General features: G+C 48.7%; 1 protein-coding gene across 2 annotated transcripts in view; it reads right to left on the bottom strand.

Moving 5' to 3' along the window:
* The window catches only part of CLIC5 (chloride intracellular channel 5), a 154177-nt gene that overhangs the window by 79382 nt on the left and 55266 nt on the right, over nucleotides 1–19529 (bottom strand). Inside the window, exon 1 of one of the 2 annotated variants that reach the window (XM_032410163.1) lies at nucleotides 18776–19067. The exons of the other annotated variant lie outside the window; for it this stretch is intronic. Coding sequence (XP_032266054.1) covers nucleotides 18776–18838 — 63 coding nt within the window. The 5' untranslated portion in view covers nucleotides 18839–19067. Of the gene's footprint in view, nucleotides 1–18775; nucleotides 19068–19529 lie in introns of those variants that run through there. 2 annotated transcript variants of the gene reach the window in all.

Here is a 19529-nt window from a genome sequence, read left to right as displayed (position 1 = left end):
GTCTGATCACAGCAAAAATACTTAACAAGAGGAAAGACGAAGATCAGGATAAGGTTGATAAAGGGTAGTGAGAGAAGAGAAAATTGGATCAGGAGTTCCAAAGGACGTGAGGCAAGCCCCCGCCCCTGTCTTGGGCTATTTCGGTCACCTCCCGTCCTTCAATAACATCAGGGGTGCTCATGCTTGTAAGTTCCATCCTTAACCCTGACTCTGCCTTGGGGGTCCCCAGATCCGGGGGCCGAGTGCTCTACCTCTGCATCCCCCATGGGATACCCTGCAACACCCCCGACCAGGGAGGGACTCGACAGATGTCTGGGGGAGTCAACTGGTGATCCAGCTCATTTCTAACAAGCAGCCTTTCCACTGAATGACAGCAAATGTGGATTATCTGTGTTTGAAGACTGCACAATGCTAACCGAAGTGTCTGCAAGTTAAAATGAGAATGGCAGGGGCACCTGGGTGGCGCAGTCGGTTAAGTGTCTGCCTCCGGCTCAGGTCATGATCCTAGGGGTCCTGGGATCGAGTCCCGCATCGGGCTCCCTGCTCAGCAAGGAGTCTGCTTCTCCTTCTCCCTCTCCCTCTGTGTGCTTGTGCTCTCTCTGGTTCATTCTCTCTCAAATAAATAAATAAAATCTTAAAAAAAAAAGAAAGTTTCACAAAGAACACAGAATTCAGTCCTGTCCCTGTCACCAATTCAAATTTGGGGTGAATCTACTGTAGTATACATATGTGTGTGTCTCTATGCCTAATAGACGTATGTGCATGTATGTGTGGTGTACATGCGGGCACACAAATGCGTGGGTATTTTTATATGTCAGAGTATCTGCTCTAAGTCTGTATCAGTGTTTTTCAACTCTTTTCTCATTATCGTCTCCCCTAAGAAGCCTTTTCAGACATTTTTTCTCTCATCACCCCAATGAAAATGTAATACCACAGATACACTGTACATCTGTGGATGTGCTATACATGTATTTGTGCTTTCTCTATAAAAAAGAGTAAGATTTTTCACCCCACACGAGCCAATTTTACTCCCTTGCGGAGATATCGTTCTTCTTGAGAATGCATGCTCTCTACGTGCATCTGTGCACGCACGAGCACGGATGCCCACACACATACACGTACCATCCATGCAAGCCAGCTGGCTCCTGGGAAAGAGACCTACAGAGCATTTTGGGCTCCCGCAGGAGAGGCTCCCCATCCATCACAGCCAACCAGGAGAGCAACTCTGGCCCAGCGATCCTTGTAGGAAATAGATGACAGCAATCAGAAAGCTGGGGAACTCTAGCCAGTCTAAGCTCACCGGGCATGACCTCATTTCCCAATTTTCAGAGTCAGGAGAGATTTTAAAAAGCCATATAAGCAGAAAATATCTAATTGTATATAAAAGGTACTTTCCTGAAATTCTTTTTTTTTTTTTTTTTAAAGATTATTTATTTATTTATCTATTTGAGAGAGAGAGAATGAGAGACAGAGAGCACGAGAGGGAAGAGGATCAGAGGGAGAAGCAGACTCCCCGCTGAGCAGGGAGCCCGATGTGGGACTCGATCCCGGGACTCCAGGATCATGACCTGAGCCGAAGGCAGTCGCTTAACCAACTGAGCCACCCAGGCGCCCGGTACTTTCCTGAAATTCTGATTTTTACATTGCCATTGCAAACTATTAAGTTCCCATATCTAAGTGAGCGAACAGGACACATTTTGGACAAAAGAGAACCATCGGCATATTTAACACTTTCTAGATCTGGTCACCAGGATTGGCAAGATTTTATTAAACAAGCACTCAGTCAGTCTCTGAGAAACTCCCCGAGGACCTGACCAATGTTTCGCTCTTGCGAAGACTCGTGGGGGATGAGGAGGTAAAGGCTGGTGTTGCTGCCTTCAAACGCCTCACAGCCCAGTTTTGTTGTTAAGTTCAACCAGATATAATGCCCGAGCACGTGAACTCCTGTGTGAGCTACAGCAACCCCAGGACACAGGAGAGATAACCCCTCCCTTGCTACTCTGAGTCACTCCAGCACTGCAAAAGCACAGCATCATTTTAACACATTTCTAACCTTAACAAACTTTTCATGTAATAAGTACTGACCCCTTTCACGCTTGCCATGAAATAATCTTTGCACAAGAAGATTAAAAGAACAGGCCACTAGAGTGCAAACAGATTTGCTAACAAGGGCTACCGTCTAATGAACACCTACTATGTGCCCCAGACTACGTGCTAGGTCTAAATACACAGATTCTTTCTACACCTAGCCCTGTGGAAGTCATCCAACGTCTGTTTAAATACATCCTTAAGGGGCGTGTGGGTGGCTAGGTCAGTGAAGTGCCGGCTCTTGGTTTCAGCTCAGGTCATGAGCTCATGGGTGGCGGGATCCATCCCTGCTTCAGGCTCTGCGCTCAGCGGGGAGTCTGCCTGAAGATTCTCTCCCTCTGCCCCTCCCCCCACTCATGCACATGTGTGCGTGCGCTCTCTCTCTCTCTCTCTCAAATAAATAAATACATCTTTAAATAAACCTTAAATAAATACATACATCCTTCATGGGTAGTTCACCACCTCTCTCAAGGTATCATTGTTCTGTTTGACAACTCTCAATGCAAAGAAGTTCTTCCGGTATGTTAAATGACAATCAGCCCCTTTCCTACTTAAAATTTCAAATCAGCCCTCAGCACTCACCCTCGGGATTGACCCAGGAAGTCTGCTTCCTTCTCCATGTGGTTGACTGAAAGCAGGGCACATGCTCAGCAGACGTCCTCACCAGGGTCCCAGCTTCAGGACAGGCTGAGAGGGGAACCAGTAGGCTGAGGGTAAGGCTGTTGGGTGACTGTTTTACTGAGTTCCTCAGTTACTGAGTGGCATTACTCGTATTTCATTGGGCCCATATTATCCAACTCCACGTCTAGTGAGAGGTGAAAGAAGCAGATGAATCTGGGCGAGCGAGAGAAGGTAACCATGTTGGGTGCCATAAGAAGCACCCCACACCTCCCTGAGGGCGCAGCTCATTCCCCTTGACCCTCTGTCATGACCATGTCTGCTCTTGGCATCCATCCACTCACTCACTCACTCAGGAGATGATCACAGGATACTGCCATGTATATCGAGTCCAGCCACTTGCCTTTTTAATTTGTTTGTATGAACTTGGGATATGGATAGTGAACAACATCCAAGTCTGCCATGGTATTGAGGAAGGGGAAGAGGAGGAGGTCGTAGGAAACACTGTCCCTTCACCCCCATACACCACACAGCCTGCCTTGGCCTCTGGTCACTGCTTTGGGGAGGCGGTAGGTTAGGAACACTTAGGAGCTGTGGGACTTCGGATAAGCCACTTAACCCCTGGTGCCTCAGTTTCCTCGTCTACATAATAGGGCTACTAGTCATAGTATTATTACGCAATGTAAAGCAGTTAGGAAGCATGAAGTAAGCACTCAATAAGTGTTAGTTAATATTACTATTACTCTTCACTCTCTAAAGAGGCTCTCGGATTATTGTAACTTGTTTTCACTCGGTGAACAAGCTGCATTTTGGCGACACTAAAGGGGAGGAGGAGGGTGGAGAATGAACTCCGTGTGATTGGCTCTACCCCAGCCTGCCCCAGGCTGGCCCGGTGAGTCAGATAATTCCACATCCCTGGATCTACGTTTGGAACAGCCTTTGTTAAAATCACCCCCAAAGAATTTGCTGGAGTTATAAAATAAATATTCAGTGTTAAATATCCTAATAGGACATTCTAAGGTTTTATCACTGATGTCCTAGGATCTGTAAGACTTCAGAGAAGACTCTATTGTACAATTTTTTCTAAGGGAATACTGATAAGGATTTGTTGTTGCGAACCACAGAACCCACTCTAGCTAATTTAAGCAGGACAGGAATCGGTCCAGAAAGTCAGCTCCTGGCTTCCGCTATGAAGAAGCAGGGTCCACATGGAGCGTGTTCAAACGGTGCGGGGCTGCAGTGGAGAAGGACAAATGTGGGCTCTGCATGTCAGTATTGAAATCAGCTGAAAGTATTCTCCGATACATGCACATATGAATAATGAGTCACAGTGCCCTTTATCGAGACTTGTTGGCATAGGAAAGAACCAATTTTCTGCCAGATCCCAGTATCTGAGGCTGCTGAGAAAGAAGCCCTGAATATGAGGAAACCAGGCACACACACACACTTACACTCATGCACACACCCACACACGCGCACGTGCACACCCACACACACGAAGACGCACACGCACAATGCAACTGGCTAATGTGAAAGTTAGTCAAAATAAGTAAACAATAGCCAGAGACCATAAGTGGATTCCATGAATTTACACAATTTGAGTTGAGGCCAGGATCCAGCGGGCCTAGGAATGCAGTCCCATCTATGTCATGGTTGAAAAATTCCCCAGAGAGGCCAAGTGTCTCAGTCAAGGGCACAGGGGAGTCAAGGGCATAAAGTGCCCGAAGTGTTTACCGTTAGGAGTGTTCGCCTCAGAAGACAACATTGTCCTTTCTCAGGAAATCAGCCTCTGGAGCAGTTGTCTGAGGCCTCGCAGACTGGCTTGCCCATTTGAACCGCTTACCTATGCCCCTCGGTGTGGAAAACTGGCTTGGCGGTGAGGTCATCATTGTATTTTCACACGGTGACACCCGAGGCAGAGACCCTGTTGTACCCCCGCGCTGCCAGGTGGCTGCCTCCCAGCGCACAGGTGTCCGAGCCCTGCCCAGAGACGCCGCACGTGTGAGTTAGCCAGGGAGGGAGCCAGGCCAGGCGTGAACATCGGGGGGATCGTTTGACAGAACCACTCCCCAAGTATGGGGGAAGTGAGAAAAAGCACTCCTTTGCCTATCTTCTACGGCTGCCTTCATGCTACAATAGCGGGGCTGGGTCACTGTGACAGACGCTGCGTGGGCCACAAAGCCAAAATTACTTACTGCATGACCCTTTACAGAAGCAGTTTGCTGGCCCCAACCTAGCTTTGGGAGCTCCAAGAGCCTGCAGCTGTTTGAGAACCAAGTCCTTTTGGAATCTCCCTCGGGGCCTCACACAGTGCTCAGTAAACAGTAAAAGCAAAGAACCCATTTTAAAGCTGACAGGGACCTCAGCTCGCATTTCATCCAATCCCCATGTTTTAGAGATGAAGAAACCCAAACAACCAGTCCAAAATAAGAGGCTGGCAGGAAGCAGAAACAAAAACCAAGTTCCCTGAATTCCACTGTTTTGCTCTGTTACTCAACGAATATTTGGTGAATATGGAATAAATGTAGATATGTATGTATTATTTAGCAATAGCATTATTTGAGCATACGGTGTATGCCAAACACTATATACTTAACATATGTTTATAATATAGAGTACGTATAATACATGTGATCTTTAGACATAGCAATAAGAAGATGGTGGCACACAAACTCCCTTGTAGGAAACAGCCAGCCATGAGGAGAGGATCCATCTCATCTTGACTTCAAGCTAACAATTGTCAGTTGTTTACTGTTCCTATTTGCTTGGACCCAACTAAAGGAAATCAGCACCAAGCCCAGCGAGCAGAGCCATGGCAAGAGTGACATTTATCTTCCATCCCTGGCCTCTTTTTCCAGCTCCTCGTAGACTCTCCTTTCCCTGTGTCACAAACCCTTCATCAACTAAGTGCACCTGACAACCCCTTTTCTCCCCTCCTTGACTGATGTCTGGTTACACACTGGGAGATACTCCTTCACTCCAAAGTGTTAGCCAGCCACGCATTCCCACCAAGGGCCATTTATCTCCCACTCTGGAATGAAAGGTGCCTCTCCCTTGATGGTGTAATTCTTGGCACACAGGTAGAAGAATGTTTTCTGAACAGCATCAGGCTGAGATAAGCTTCAAATAGCCCTTTAAGGTGACCTAAAGTGGGAGAGGGGCCAGAAGAGATCCTCCACGGTTGTTCTCACTGAGTCAAGAGAAGCTCCAGCAGTTCTGATAGGGGTGGAGAACCTGGGGTCCCTTCATCACATGCTCCTTCCAGAATCTTTCCTGGCAGCAGGCCCGTTAGGGGAAGAGGTAGATGGCATCCTCTCCCTTCTCTGTCTCAGCTTAGCTGGGACTCTTCTCTCATGCCTGACCCCTGAATTGAGTGCCAAGTCCTTCCCTGCGTGTGCTGTAAAATGCTGTTTAGTGCCTTCCCGATACCCGGTCCCCTTGCTTGGAGTTGCCATAGTCTTGTGACTTGCCCTTGGGTCACAGTCCTCCTGCATGTGGATTCCATGAATTTACACAATTTGAGTTGAGGCCAGGATCTTGCCCCCTCCATTCCCAGGCTGCAACTTCTGCCAGGGCCCAACTGCGCCTGCCTTGTGCAGCTTATTCCCTAGCGGAGCCACAGCCCGGCATCTGGTTGACCTCGTTATAAAGAGCTGCCACATGGAAAAGGGTATTTCAAGCAACTTTGACTTGAATTTCGTTATTTTTACTTATTAATGTACATTGAAAGATAAGGTTGGAATCCCAGCTCTACCACTTTCCGTGGGACCCCAAGTAAAATGTTAACCTTTCAAGCCCCAGATTTCCCAATATGGGCACTGTGGCAGCAGGGATACTGAATTAAACAGAGTGGCTAGCACCATGTGTAGAGCATAGCAGATGCTCAAAAAATTGTATTTCTCATAACATCTCTTACATTTTGCTCTTTGCCACCTTCGACCATGTCGTGTGTCTCAAAATGATTCAGAAAGACCCTAGCATCAGTGGGGCTGGGCTGTCATGTGGGGAACCGCAGCTAACAGCTCTATTCTCCACCCTGACTTGAGTCTGCTGTGTGGCATTATAAAAGCCTAACCTCTCCGGACCTCAGTGTCCCATAGCATGCTCCTTGGAAGCCTCTGGAATCCCATGAAGACTCCATGGAATTCACTGAATTCCACAAATAACATGGTTCATTTTCTTTCGCTCAATTATTTTTTTATCTTTATAGTGCCCTGGAATGTTGTAATTTTTTTTTTAAATTGTAGAACTCTAGCATCTATCTGTAAATGAGTCTGGTTCTTAGTAGTGGAGTAAGGGCTGACTGGAATACACTCAAGGTTTCTTTCAAGTCAAGGCCTTCAGCCTTGCCAAGATGAGTTTCAAAGCTTACCCTAGAATCCTAAGGCACTTTGGCCAGTGCCCAGCTCTTGGATAAACTGGCAAGGGGACAAAGTCTGCCTCTGGTAGCCAGGCCACATCACACAGCAGGCAGCATTCACTCCTTGCCCTGACAGACACTTAGCATGCAGTGCCCAGGACACGCAGAGAGACTCCTGGTTTCTCTCTAGCCTTTCTCCTGATCCTCTTCTTCCTGCCACCTGACCTGATAAAACAATCCTAGCTAACGTAGCATCTGGCGAACCAGTGTCCACGTGGAGCCCATTCAGGGTAACACCTATATTTGATAAAGGGCCTTTGGGGGCCATGCCTTAAACCAAGGGGTCAACGCTACCATGGCAGAGAAGTTGAGAGGAGCCTTGAGAACAGGTGGGTCTTTAGGTGGCTCTAATGCCCTTACCTGGTAACTGCCTAAGGGTAGAGACCTGCCTTGACCTTGGATTGTTCATGTGACCCACAGAGAATTTAGGAAAAACACAGCCTTACATATCCTACTCTAGGTTTAGTACACTTTGTCTTCACACAGCTGGGAGGTGGTGGGTGAAATGAGGCAACAGAGAGAACATAGATCCTGACGCCCAGGGGTGGGGTTTGCAGCCAGTCCCACCATGTCCTAGTTCTGTGGCCTTGGCCGGGGGACGCATTTTCTCTGAGTTGCAGTTTCCTTATCTGCAAACTGGGAGTAATAAGAGGACGTAGCCAAGGTAAGCAAGGTATCCAGACCAGCACACAGCCATGGCTATTGTCACGCACCTTCTAAACTATCTGATTTCCAAAAATGCAGAGAGACCCAGTGTACCCAAGAGGACTGAAGAGGGAGGGCTTGGTTCTCTACCTCAAAGTCAAGTCCGTTTCCCTCTGACTTCCCCACCCGTTGGCCCGCTGCCATCCTCCCAATCTCTTCCCCAACATCTTCTATTTCAAGCACCTTATGATCTGGGGATGGGGATAAGCAGCTGGGAAAAAAAAACAAAAACAAAAACCAGAAACGCACCCATGACTGTTTTTATAATTGCATAGGGTACGGAGTGGATTCTAAAGGCATGGGCCAATATTTAAGGTGACTGAGATACTATGTTCATTGGGGTGACCTGAGAGCAGCTGGAAGGCCCACTGGCCCCTCAAATTTCTCTCCCACATTTGCATGTCACAGGGCCTTAAATTCCCATGAGTCGACGCACTTCTCTGGGTTCTGGATATTCACATAGGCCCTTGTAATGTTACAGGCAATGTTCCCATAATGGATTGTGCATCAGAATCACGGGGCACTAGTGAATTACAGACATCTGAGACCTCATCCCCTGAAGACTCTGACTCATGAGTTCATGCTGGAGTTTGGAAAGTGTCCCTGGTGGTTCTTAGGACCATGTAGGGCTGAGCAACCCTGTTCTGGTGGGGACAGCCCAGCTCTGGAGTTAGGATCTCCAGGTTTCTCCCTCCACTTGTGCGGAACAACACAGTACGCAGAGCCCAGCAAGCACCTTGTCCGTGATGAAGATGAAATCTCTTTCTTCCTCCAAGGGGCTGGGTGTGAGGATAAAATCTGGGAAGAGACTCACCAGTGCATCACAAACTGTAAGGACACATAAGGAACCATTTTCAGGGAGCAGGGGAAAGAAGGTCAGGAAAGGGAACGCTGGCCTGGTTGGAGTGTCTTCAATGTCAGGCCGAAGCAATTGAACTTGATCTAGCAGATAGAGGAGTGGATGTGATAAAGTACTGGAGGAATATTAAGCTAATGGCATCAAACCTGGTGGACAGGAGGGGAGAGAGGCTGCGGGCAGGATGCCGTGATAGGGGGTGATGAGGTAACGTGGTGGTAAGAAACAAGGAAGTAAATCATTTCTGTGGCAGAGAATGATTCGTTGTTCACCAACCTGCTCCCCCTTTTCCTGGGAACACAGCTAGATGATATTGAGTTCTGGTCTATGGAAAGCAGGAGAAAATGATTTGGCCACTCGCCGTCAGAAACCATGCAGACCTTCCAGATGATCCTCCACCTTCCATCTCCCCCTGTGCTGGCAAACGTAGAGTCCCGCAGAGGAGCTGGCAGCCCTAGGGGGCGGCAGGACTAGAGCGGAAGGAGCCTGAGCAGGGCAAACCATTCACTCAACACGGAGCTGAGCTATTAGGTGAACAAGCTGATGGGCTGTGGTTTCAGCAGTGGACACACACTGACCAATGAAATGCCTCAGTGAAAACTTCGGCTTTCAAAAGAGATTCATGCTTCTTACCTTATTTGTCCCTTATAATATCCTGCCACGCAGATCAGATCTCTGTGATGCTCCTGAAGTACCCAACTGAGGAGAGGCCACATAACTTTGCCCACATGGCTCCCCTCTCCCAGAGTCCTGTGGTCAAGCCCTGCCCAGAACTCTTTATCCCCACAGGAAAAATCTGAGGCAGTTGTGATCAGTGACCACAGACAAATGGCTCCTTTTAGTTTCTAAGGCAAATTACACCGTGGATCCTAGATTTGATGATGTGACTACAGAATGCTTACAGCACCCAAATGAGAAAATGAAGAAGCAGGTGAGAGAGCCTTCCGCCCACATGCTGTGTGTACTCCCGGGGCCTCTGCTCCCTGTCAGCACCGGGTAGCAGAGGAGAGAGGAGCCTTGAGCTGAATCAAGAAAACTCTATCTGTTGCCATGACAACCTCCCCAGTTGGATCTTTAAGAGATAGTAACCGGGGCATGGTTTTCATTTCCTCTTCATTCGAGGTAATGGGTTCCCAGTTGCATTCCATTCACTATACATCCTTCCTTCACCTTTTGTGTCATTTCTCCAGCCTGATACTTGTTGCTTTCCTCCTTGCCATAGAATAACGATAAACAGAAGTGGGAAACACCATCTTAAGGTCCGTAGAGGTTGGTGCAGAGGGTAGAGTAACCAGCACTGAACTTCTACACACACATCCCGTGGGTGGCCCGAGACACACTGTGAAGACCTCCCATTTCAAATCTCCTCAGATGCAACATGGGCAGGCAGACCAGCTTCAGATAACGAAGCACTTTCCTCTCTCTGAAAATATAATTGCCCCACAAGCAGGTGGTATACATACAACCCTCGACATTGTAAATAAGTGTCCAAATCTCTTGACCTGCCCTCGGAAGTGCCTCCTGATCCAACCCTAACTTATATTTCTGTCACTGTCCTGCTTCTCTTCACGCTCTCTCTGTCACAGCCACACAGAACTCAGTCCTTCTGGGACACCCTGACATCTCCTGCCTCTGAGCCATTGTTCCCGTAGTTCCCTTCGTCCAGGACATTACATTTATTTCCCTCAGTCTCTGTGTCTTCATCAGCTTTGCCAGATTCTCTGATGCCTCATTCCTCCCCCTCAAATGGGCATTTCCTGAGCACGGTCCTTATCGCTGACTCCTTCACACACCCTCCGCCTCCGGGAACTTATTCCTTCAACTGCAACTCTGAACAGAACTTCGAACCCACACTCTGTGCCGTGGCCTTCCTGTCATTCTGACTGTGGGTTTGCTAGCACTCTGGTGGACATCTGCACTTGACTGACTTGCCGCCACCTCAAACAAAACACTTGTAACACCAGAAGATTATTCTCATTAACAACCACTCCTGTCCTCCCCGCTCCAGCAGAGATTCATAGGGTTTCAGGGTTAAAAGGAACTGTAAAGCTCAAGCCCAATTAGTTTACCTGCACTCAGTCCATTCACAACATCTTAGACAATCATGGTCAAGCCCAACCTTGGTGTCATCATCCCAAATATGGAAACCAGTCTCTTGGGAGGTGAATTTACCACGAGGCCACTGAATCTCAAGCTTCAGCATCCCTCACATATCTGCACGCTTTTCTCTCAAGGCCTGTGCCCTATTTTGTATTCACATCACTCTTCCACAGCATACCCTCCTTTTAACCCTACTTTGAGCTCATGACGGCCACCTCACAAGGAACACTGGAGAATCCTCCTCATGGCCTCTGCCCCAAGCCTGTCCTTCTGACATGGTCACAGCGGGAGAGCAAGAGCAAACACAGAGCAGCTCACATTTTAACTCACTTCTCTTCCTGAAAGCCATGCAGCATCTACCGTAAAAGTTCGACTGTGAATTTTATTTGCTAAGAGGGGGTCAAACTAAATGACTTCTAAGAGGTTTCTCCAAGGTAGAAATTCTACCATTTTACGACTTTTTTTTAGTCCCATTTTACAGAAGAGGAAATTTGGCCTTAAAGACAGTCACACACCCAATACTGTGGCAGTGCTGGACGTGGAGTCTGGGGCTTCTTACTTCAAGTTCATGAATCTGCCCACCACATCATTTAATACAGCATATGAACCTTTCCAAACAGGGGCCAAATCAAGGTCCTACCCTGTGTAGAAACTTCTGGTTGCTTCCCAGTTACTTACGAGGGAGCAAAAACCATTTACCTGCCATTCACAACCTTTCCCATTATTGTTTCTTTCTTCTAACTTCTTTCCAACTGCCCCCCTCCATACGCCATTCTCTCCAGCCAACCTTATATACGCCCTGGGCCCTGAACAGCCTCATCTCATACTGTTGCTGAACCTGACATGGCTGCCACTCTCTGAATCCTAATCATTTTTCCAAGCACAACTCAGGTCCCACCTCCCCTCGAAGTACGCTTGGAAACTTCCTTCGGGCCATACTGGTCCCTATACTTACACCCCTCATTTCATTTCCTATCACTCGTGAGGCACTGATGCTGGCTTGAAGTTTTACTCCTTAGCTGCAAGCTCGGGGACTGCAGGTACCCTGCCCCCCTTGCTCTCCAGGCCCCCTCATCAGGTTCCACAGAGCCTGGCACAAAGTAGGTAGCCTCACAAACATGGTTGGTAATTGATGGATTGGTTGATTGACTGACTGATTGTTTTCAATCCCTTAACACTCAAGTTCTTTATCTTACTAATACCTCCTTCATGCCTAGCTTCTAAAATTATTTGTCACTCCAATGTCCTAGCGCAATATCACAAAGGAATAAAAGCAAGTTATGAAAGAAAGGTCCAATGCATTCCTTTCCTCCTTTTTCTAGTTTATTTGTGGTCAATTCGGCATGATTCATGCTAAGAAGCTTTCTTGCCTCATCCTCATCCACCCTATGAAATGCATGTTTCAAGGAGGGGCTGGACTTCATGGTGCCCTTTGGATGCCCCACTATTTGTTTAGCTCTATTTACCCAGTCTGGGGCTAGTGGTTCTCAGTCTTTAATGAATCCCAGAATCACCCAGGGGTGGCCTTCATAAGGATACAGATGCCCAGGCCTTACCCAAATCCTCCTAACTATGAATATCTGGAGAAAGGGCCTGAGCAAGCCCATATAAAGAAGTTTTGCAGTGACTTTTTCACACCCCAAAGCTGAGAACCATTGGCCTAGCCACTGTTCCCCATGGGCACTACAACAAATTTAATTCAAAGAATTTTCCCACGCTAGCAGAGCTTTAGAGGGTGCTTCTAGAAGCTAAACCTCCATTTCTTTTTCCTAGGAAGGATTCATTTAATTTCTGACAACAGGCTATCTATCTTATTTATCCTTAAAGAACTTCACATCTCAGAACTAAGATACCCCTTGACTACATATATGTGTTTCCAAAGTAGATTCTCACTCAAGGAGCTGGTAGACAAATTGCCTGGTAGTTGGAGCTGACCCCTCAGAATGCAAGCAGAATCAGATCTAGGATGCCCTGGGTAGAAAGAACCTTCTTATCACTGACCCACATCTTCCGGAAAGCCACACTTACCCACTTTGCTCCTTCACTATTACCAGTCCTCCAGCCCGGATGACAAAGACCAATGAGGATGTCTCCTATATAACAGTTTTTAAAAATACCAGCTACTGAGAGTCTATTATGTTGTTTGCATAGACCAACTAGACAATACATGTAAACACATGTATATATTTTCTATAAGAGCAACTATGGCTATGCAGAGCTAGAAGGTTGTTGGGAGGAATGGGTCCTCCTGGAACCAAAGGATGTAGACTCTGGAGCCTTCTTTCTCATCTACAGGTTAGAGTTATAACCATCTTTCTGGTGAGCCTGCGAAGCCCTGCCCAGAGCCCAGTGACAGAAAAGGGAATGAAGCCCCTGGAATAACATCTCCGTGGGGTGCAAGGTCAGGGCCAGTGCAGGCCCCCAGTGGTTGGACGCATCCTGGCCCAGCCCCCAAAGCTATGAGAGAGCTCCCCGGCATGAAGAACCAACTGACAGGAGGAATCAACCTCCTTGGAGGTCGAGGAGCCCAACCCCTGGTCAGGGATCTGCACACCCCCTGCGGCCAGGCCAACCACATCATTCAGACAGTGACCTCTGGGGGTCTCCAGCTTCCTCCAGCAGCTCTGCACATGCAGTCAGACCCAGTGATATTCACACGCTGCTCCCGCTCCCAAGGGTCTGTGTCCTGCCCCAGCGACAAGGCAGGCACAGACAGGCCTGAGTCTGTGACTTCTTGGACACGTCAAGGTAGGGGAGCTCACTGGCTTGGCTTCTCCCTGATTAGGCTGGGCCTGCAGAAGAAGCTACATTTTTGCCCCCAGTTCATACAGAACTTATTCCAGTGCTCACACCAACTCCACGAAACGTGGCCTACCATCATCAGCACAGCACTGGTAAGAAAACTGTGGCACAGAGAGCCACGGCAGCCTGTTCTAGCCCTCCCAGCTGGAAACCCACAGCCTGCCGCCCAAAGCCGGCACTCTTCCGCTGGGCCTCCTGCCACCACTAACAGGGGTCCAGCACGTGGCAACTGAGAAGGAATCCGGATGAGAAGGTGCTTACCTGACTGTCTAAATGGATGGAGTCTTTGCCCTGGGTGGAGAAAGGCAAGCTGGGGCCACAACAGCAGTGGGCAGGAAGGCAGTGGCTGAGCGCACCAACAGTGGGCTTCAGCATCTGCAGGCCCACCACGCTCACTGCCACCATCTGCCACGGGACCTGACGCATACAGGAAACGTCACACTCACAGACATAGCAGGGCAGGTGAATTGTGTATCAGTTCCTGACCACAGACCCAAACCCGGACTCGTGGAAAAGAAATGTGCTGAAGGGAACAGCAAAACCTAATGCTCCCACGCTTAGGCCAGGTGCCCCAGGGAACCAGGGAGCCAGCAGGCAGCGGGGATCTGAGAGAGAATGCCGCAAGATTTGATCCTGTCTGTTCTGGAAGTCAGATGCCTATACTATGGGTCACCATGACTTGACTTGTGCTCTGCACCACTCTCAGAGCCTTCCAGATCACTCAATAAACAAAACCACTAGTCATTTCCATCTGACAATCAGCAGGACTCATGTTTTATTTCCCCCACGCTGAATTGAGGGTTATTTGACTAGACCGACCCCATGCACAGATTGTTCTGGAGTCCTGTGGAGAGGGCTTTATAGTCTGTCAGCATCTGTTAACTGAGCACAGATTGGGTGCAAGCTCTCTATCCACAACACTCCTGATCATGATGCCCTGAAGCCGTTAGAAATTCTGGACACTAATTGCCCCTAGTAAGGCTACTGATCTCAGCCGTGGCAGTCACTGCCTGCAGTCAGACTTGCCTCTGATCATGATTCAGTGGCTCTCCACCAGAGCTGCTCCCTGGAGTCACCTGGGGGTGGGGGTAAGAAGACTGGTTCTGGGTCTCCCCACCGCCCCCAAGAGATTTCCATGTAATGGACCAGGGAGTAGCCTGGCATGAGGAGTTCTTAAACCTCCCCAAACAATTTGAGTATGTAGCCAAAGTGGAGAACCACAGCTTTCTATTGAAATTCACACCCCTGGCACAGCTTTCTATTGAAATTCACACCCATGACCCAGCATGTCAAAAAAGAGGGGAAAATTGTTACATTTGTAACAATTTGGTCTAACCACTTTGGGGGTGTTCTACTTCTTGGGTCCAAGGATGGGCCTGGGAGACCGAGGAGTCAGTACAGATGGGAGGAATGTCTTGATCTTAACCTACTCAGCACATCCTGTATTTGTTTTTCCAAATCACTTTCTGTTTTGCTTTTACTTCCTTGCTCTTTCTTCTTTCTATAAACCACACTGGCTGTCACTGTCAACTCTCTAACCTGTTGTCTTCCCCTTATGATCAAAGTCCAAGCTATGTATGATCTCATTTATTCTTGAAATAGCCCTGCAAGTGAGGAAGGAGTCAGGCTTTTGTTCCCTAAGGCAAATCGAGGCCTGCAGATCAGGAAAGGTTTTATCTGCCATGGAATTCATATCATCATTTTACTCGTATGTGTTTATACCAATTTTCATTTACAAAATGCTTTCACCTATTTGCTCCTGTGGAATCCTCACTGCAAGTCTGTGGTGAGAGTATTCTCATAATCAGGGTGACCACATATCCTGATTTGCCCCGGAACAATTCTTGGTGACACCTGTTGTCCCAGCCTAATTATTCGTAGCACCCCCTTTCACTCTCAAACCAAATGTTTTGGTCTGAGCCATAAATTATAAGATCACCATCATAAAATTATGGTTATTTATAACCATATAACCAACCTCTTGTTTTCAAGAGGAGGCTATTGAGGCTCATAGACATTAAGTAATTTGTTCAGTCATGAGCTAATTAGAAGCAGGGACAAGACTTGAACTCACGTCCTGTGTCTCCAAACCTCTGCCCCATCCATGGGACATCTATGAAACATTAGATCAGAGCTGATTTACTCAAGCCTTTCTTATTGGTGATGAAGAAACTAAAAACGTGGGGGGGGACAATCTCCTAAAAACCACTACTGGAATGCTCCCTGGAAGGAGTGCAGAGCGGAGTGGGCAGCAGTCTGTGACATTAGGATGGATCAGTGAGGTATCAATGAATTGCCATCTGGGTTGGCACTCGACAGCCTAACTCAGCCAAAAAAGGTCTAAGGCCTGACATAGGGTATTTGGAAAAGAAAGAGTAAGAAATTCAGAGTCCAAACTGCAACATTTGAGGAGTGGATCTGAATACTATGTACAGCGTACTTCTGAGCACAGGTCGTTCAACCATCAAACAGGTGGAATCATCATTCTTACTTCCTTGGGTTGCGACACAGAGAGCAAGCTGTGGCTCACTGAACGTTCTGACAACAGGAACTCGCACAAGCTCCCTGTGACTCACATTTCTTTGTTTCCTTCATTTTTCACATGAGTGAACCGAGGCTCATAAACAGGGATGCGGGGGATCCAACAAGGTAAGGTATTTGAATGGGTTTCAGAATCCCAAAATGTTGCTATTTAGTATTATCATCATCATCATCATCATCATCATCATCATCATCAACAGCAGGAGATGCTGATAATCAGTTGATGTGGGATAGAATCGTGTATCCTTGAAACTCCCTGGGTGACCCAGGCTTTGAAGGACACACCCAGCATACCGACTGGGTGGAGAGAAGGTGCCCTGAAGGATGTGTTGAAATGACACATCGGACTCTGGGTGGGGTTCCACCTGCCCTGGAGGCTTCCTGGAAACCAATCCACCCTGCCCTGCAGAAGGCACCTCAGGCCCCAGACACCTTCAACAGAAGGCCTTTCTCAGGGAAATCACATAGCTGAGAGAAATGTCCAACTTCGGAAGTGCCCGATTCTGTAGATCAGGACCTTGTTTCCCTAAAATAAAACCATTCATACCCTGGGCAGGATCTTTACTTCACAATCATTTTCAGCCTTTGCCGGTCCCTGGAAGTGATAACTATGACCCAGCATGTCAAAAAAGAGGGGAAAAAAATCAAGAGCCTTCCTATCTGATTTTTTGTCCCACCCTCACTCTGGTTTTTGAGCTAATCATGAAGGCCTGCCTGGTTCTCATGGATCGCTTTCCTTGAGGGACAAAACAACAACACAGGCATTTTAGAATTCTTTTGGGGGCCCTGGGGGCTGTGCAGGGAGCTTTTTATATAAATGGAGAAAACCTTCAAAGCTGCCAACATGAGGTTCCGAAGGTGCAGGCAGAATTGGTCTCCATGCCTAGTAGTGGGGCAAAGGGCTCCTTTGGCTCTAAAGAGTCAATTTGTGTTTCAAATAGCTTTCAGGAACTTGACACTATGAAACCACCGGCTCCCAGGAAATCTGAGAAAGTCCTAGAATAGCTTTCTTCAAGGAGAGCAGGGAGACTCATCGCTTTGTTAAAGCTCTCCCTGCTGATTCCCTAGGCCACCGACCTGGACGCCAAGGTTCAAGCACCCATTCCTGGCCCTTGGTCCAACGCTGCCCAACTTTGAAGAGGACATGACCTCTTTCGTTACCTGGGTCTGCCAAAGGACCTGGTAATCCTGCCTAGAGGGGTCCCCAAAACCAAATGAGACAGAGGCCACCTTTGAGGGGAGAGAAATAAGCTTAGCAAAGCAAATGTCACTAAATGACAGGTGTAATTCCTATGGATAATTTTGAAAAATAAACCCAAAGAAGGTAACACCTAGGACAGACCACTTACCAAATGTAAATTAAGTCACAGCCTGATGGATTTATTTTTTTAGGCATCAAAAGATACCAAAGACCAAAAGGTGCTTATCAAGGTTTATGTAGATCTTACACTTTTTTGTGACAATCTCTCTGTTTAATTAGCTTGGAAATCAGGGTAATTTGCCCCAAATAACATCTTTCCCATTGCAGGGAATACATATGCCTTTTAAATGCAGCCGGGAGACCTCTGAAATGTACCAAGGTCTCCCCTTCTCAGTTACCTGCACATTTCAGGGAAACTGCTGTCAAAGAGTATTTTCCCCATTTGTGCAAAGTCCTGGCTCTCAGGCAGCGGGCGGACTCCCCTCCCCCAAGTCCTGGCGAGGCTTTCTGCACCGCCCAGGAGGCGACTCTCCTGCCGCCTCAGGTTTCCCAGCTTCTGCGGTGTGTCAGCCACAGCGAGGACTGATCAAATGTTTCTTTCTTACACCACACCACCAGCCTACCGACCGGGAAACGCCGCTGCCTCCCTGGCCTCCATCCTTTTCCCTCCTACAGGTTGCAAATGGAGTGCAGCAGTTTTGATGGTAGATTGTTTCACCCAGGGAGCAAGGCGCTTAATTTAGTTTGTTCGCTGTGCTCCTCATCCCATTCTGCCCCAGGGGTTGACCTGGGTTTTCCCCATGGCCAAACCCTTAGCATTTCCTGATACTACCCTGTGGAATCACGAGTATGCCAATAATAGTAATGTTGGGCGAAAGGGGTGCTTGTTTTCTGCTTTGCCGGTCACAAAGCAAGAAACACCTTTGTTTCCTTCTGCTTTTCTTTGAAGTAGCTCTGAGCAGAAGAGAGAAAGGACGTTTGAAGAAATGTTATTTTTATTTTGCCAAAGAGAATTGTATCTGTAAGGTTTCCTTTTCTTCCCTCCCCTCTCTTAGCCCCTGCCCCCCAGTTTTAGAAGAAAGGTTCACGGGTCCTGCCATCTCCTTATACCTCAAGATGTCCTTTTGGACTAGCCAAAATCGCACCGGGCAGGGCTCAGGACTAATCCGCCTGGTCTGCAGCTGGTTTAACAAACTGCCGGCCAACTCTCCAAGAAGACGGCCACCTGCCAGATTGCACCTGACTCCGCGACACCCGGGAGCCCCGAAGCGAGGCTGTCTGGAGTGCAGAAAGGCCACCCAAGGGAGCGCTAGGGCCGAGCTGTCCTCCCTGGGGAGGGTCCAGAGTCCCGGCTCTGTCTGCCCAGGCACGTGAGCCCGCGCCGCGGGGAGCCCGAGGGCAGGCGCGACAGGTGCAACCAACGGGCGCCGGGACGCCGACCTACCTTCACGAAGAGTTCGATCTCGGGGTCCCTGTCGTCCCCGTTAGCTGTTGCCGGGTCCATCATGCCGTCGGCGCCCGGGGCCAGCGTCCCGGGCCGGGGAGAGGCCACCTCAGCGGTGCCCGGGGCCAGTGGTTCTGCGCTCCTGCCCTGCGGGGCCCTTCTTGAGAGCGGCGCTTGTTATTATTCTTATTATTTTCACATCTATTTCCCAAGCCGGGAACAGCGGTGTCTGAGAGATCAGTGTCCGGAGAGATCACATGCAAAGGAGGGAAGCCAGAGGCGACAGGGGGCAAGGGGGAAAGGTGGGTTCAGGGATGGCAGCAGGTCCCCCGGAGCAACAAGTGCCGGGCTGCAGGGAGGTGTCACAGGATCCGCGCTTGTCAGCTATCCCCGCGTCGCCGCCAACGAGCCCAAAATAGCCTGAGGCCGCGGGGCGGGGTCAGCCCGGGCGGGGCGGGGCGGGAGGGGCACCCCGCGAGCGAGGCCTCTGCCCTGGCCCCTGCCCCCTGCTCCGCCCCGCCGCAGCAGCCCCGCAGGACCCGAGGCGTGGCCCAGCCGGGCTGACACCGCCACCGGGCCCGGGGAACCTTCTGGGAAAGGTCCAGCGAGGGAGAGGGAGTCCAGGCGAAGAGGAAGAGAGGAGAGGAAAGATAGCTTTAAGTATTAGGTTTCATTAATGATGCTTTAGCTCCTCCAAGTTACTCCACTACCAGTGTTATGCCCACCAGGAAAGCCCCTTCCTCCCTTAGCAGTG

The sequence above is a fragment of the Phoca vitulina genome, unplaced genomic scaffold (genome assembly GCF_004348235.1).
Source record: "Phoca vitulina isolate PV1807 unplaced genomic scaffold, GSC_HSeal_1.0 scaffold11, whole genome shotgun sequence".
Taxonomy (NCBI): domain Eukaryota; kingdom Metazoa; phylum Chordata; class Mammalia; order Carnivora; family Phocidae; genus Phoca; species Phoca vitulina.
This window is presented reverse-complemented; position numbering and strand designations above follow the sequence as displayed.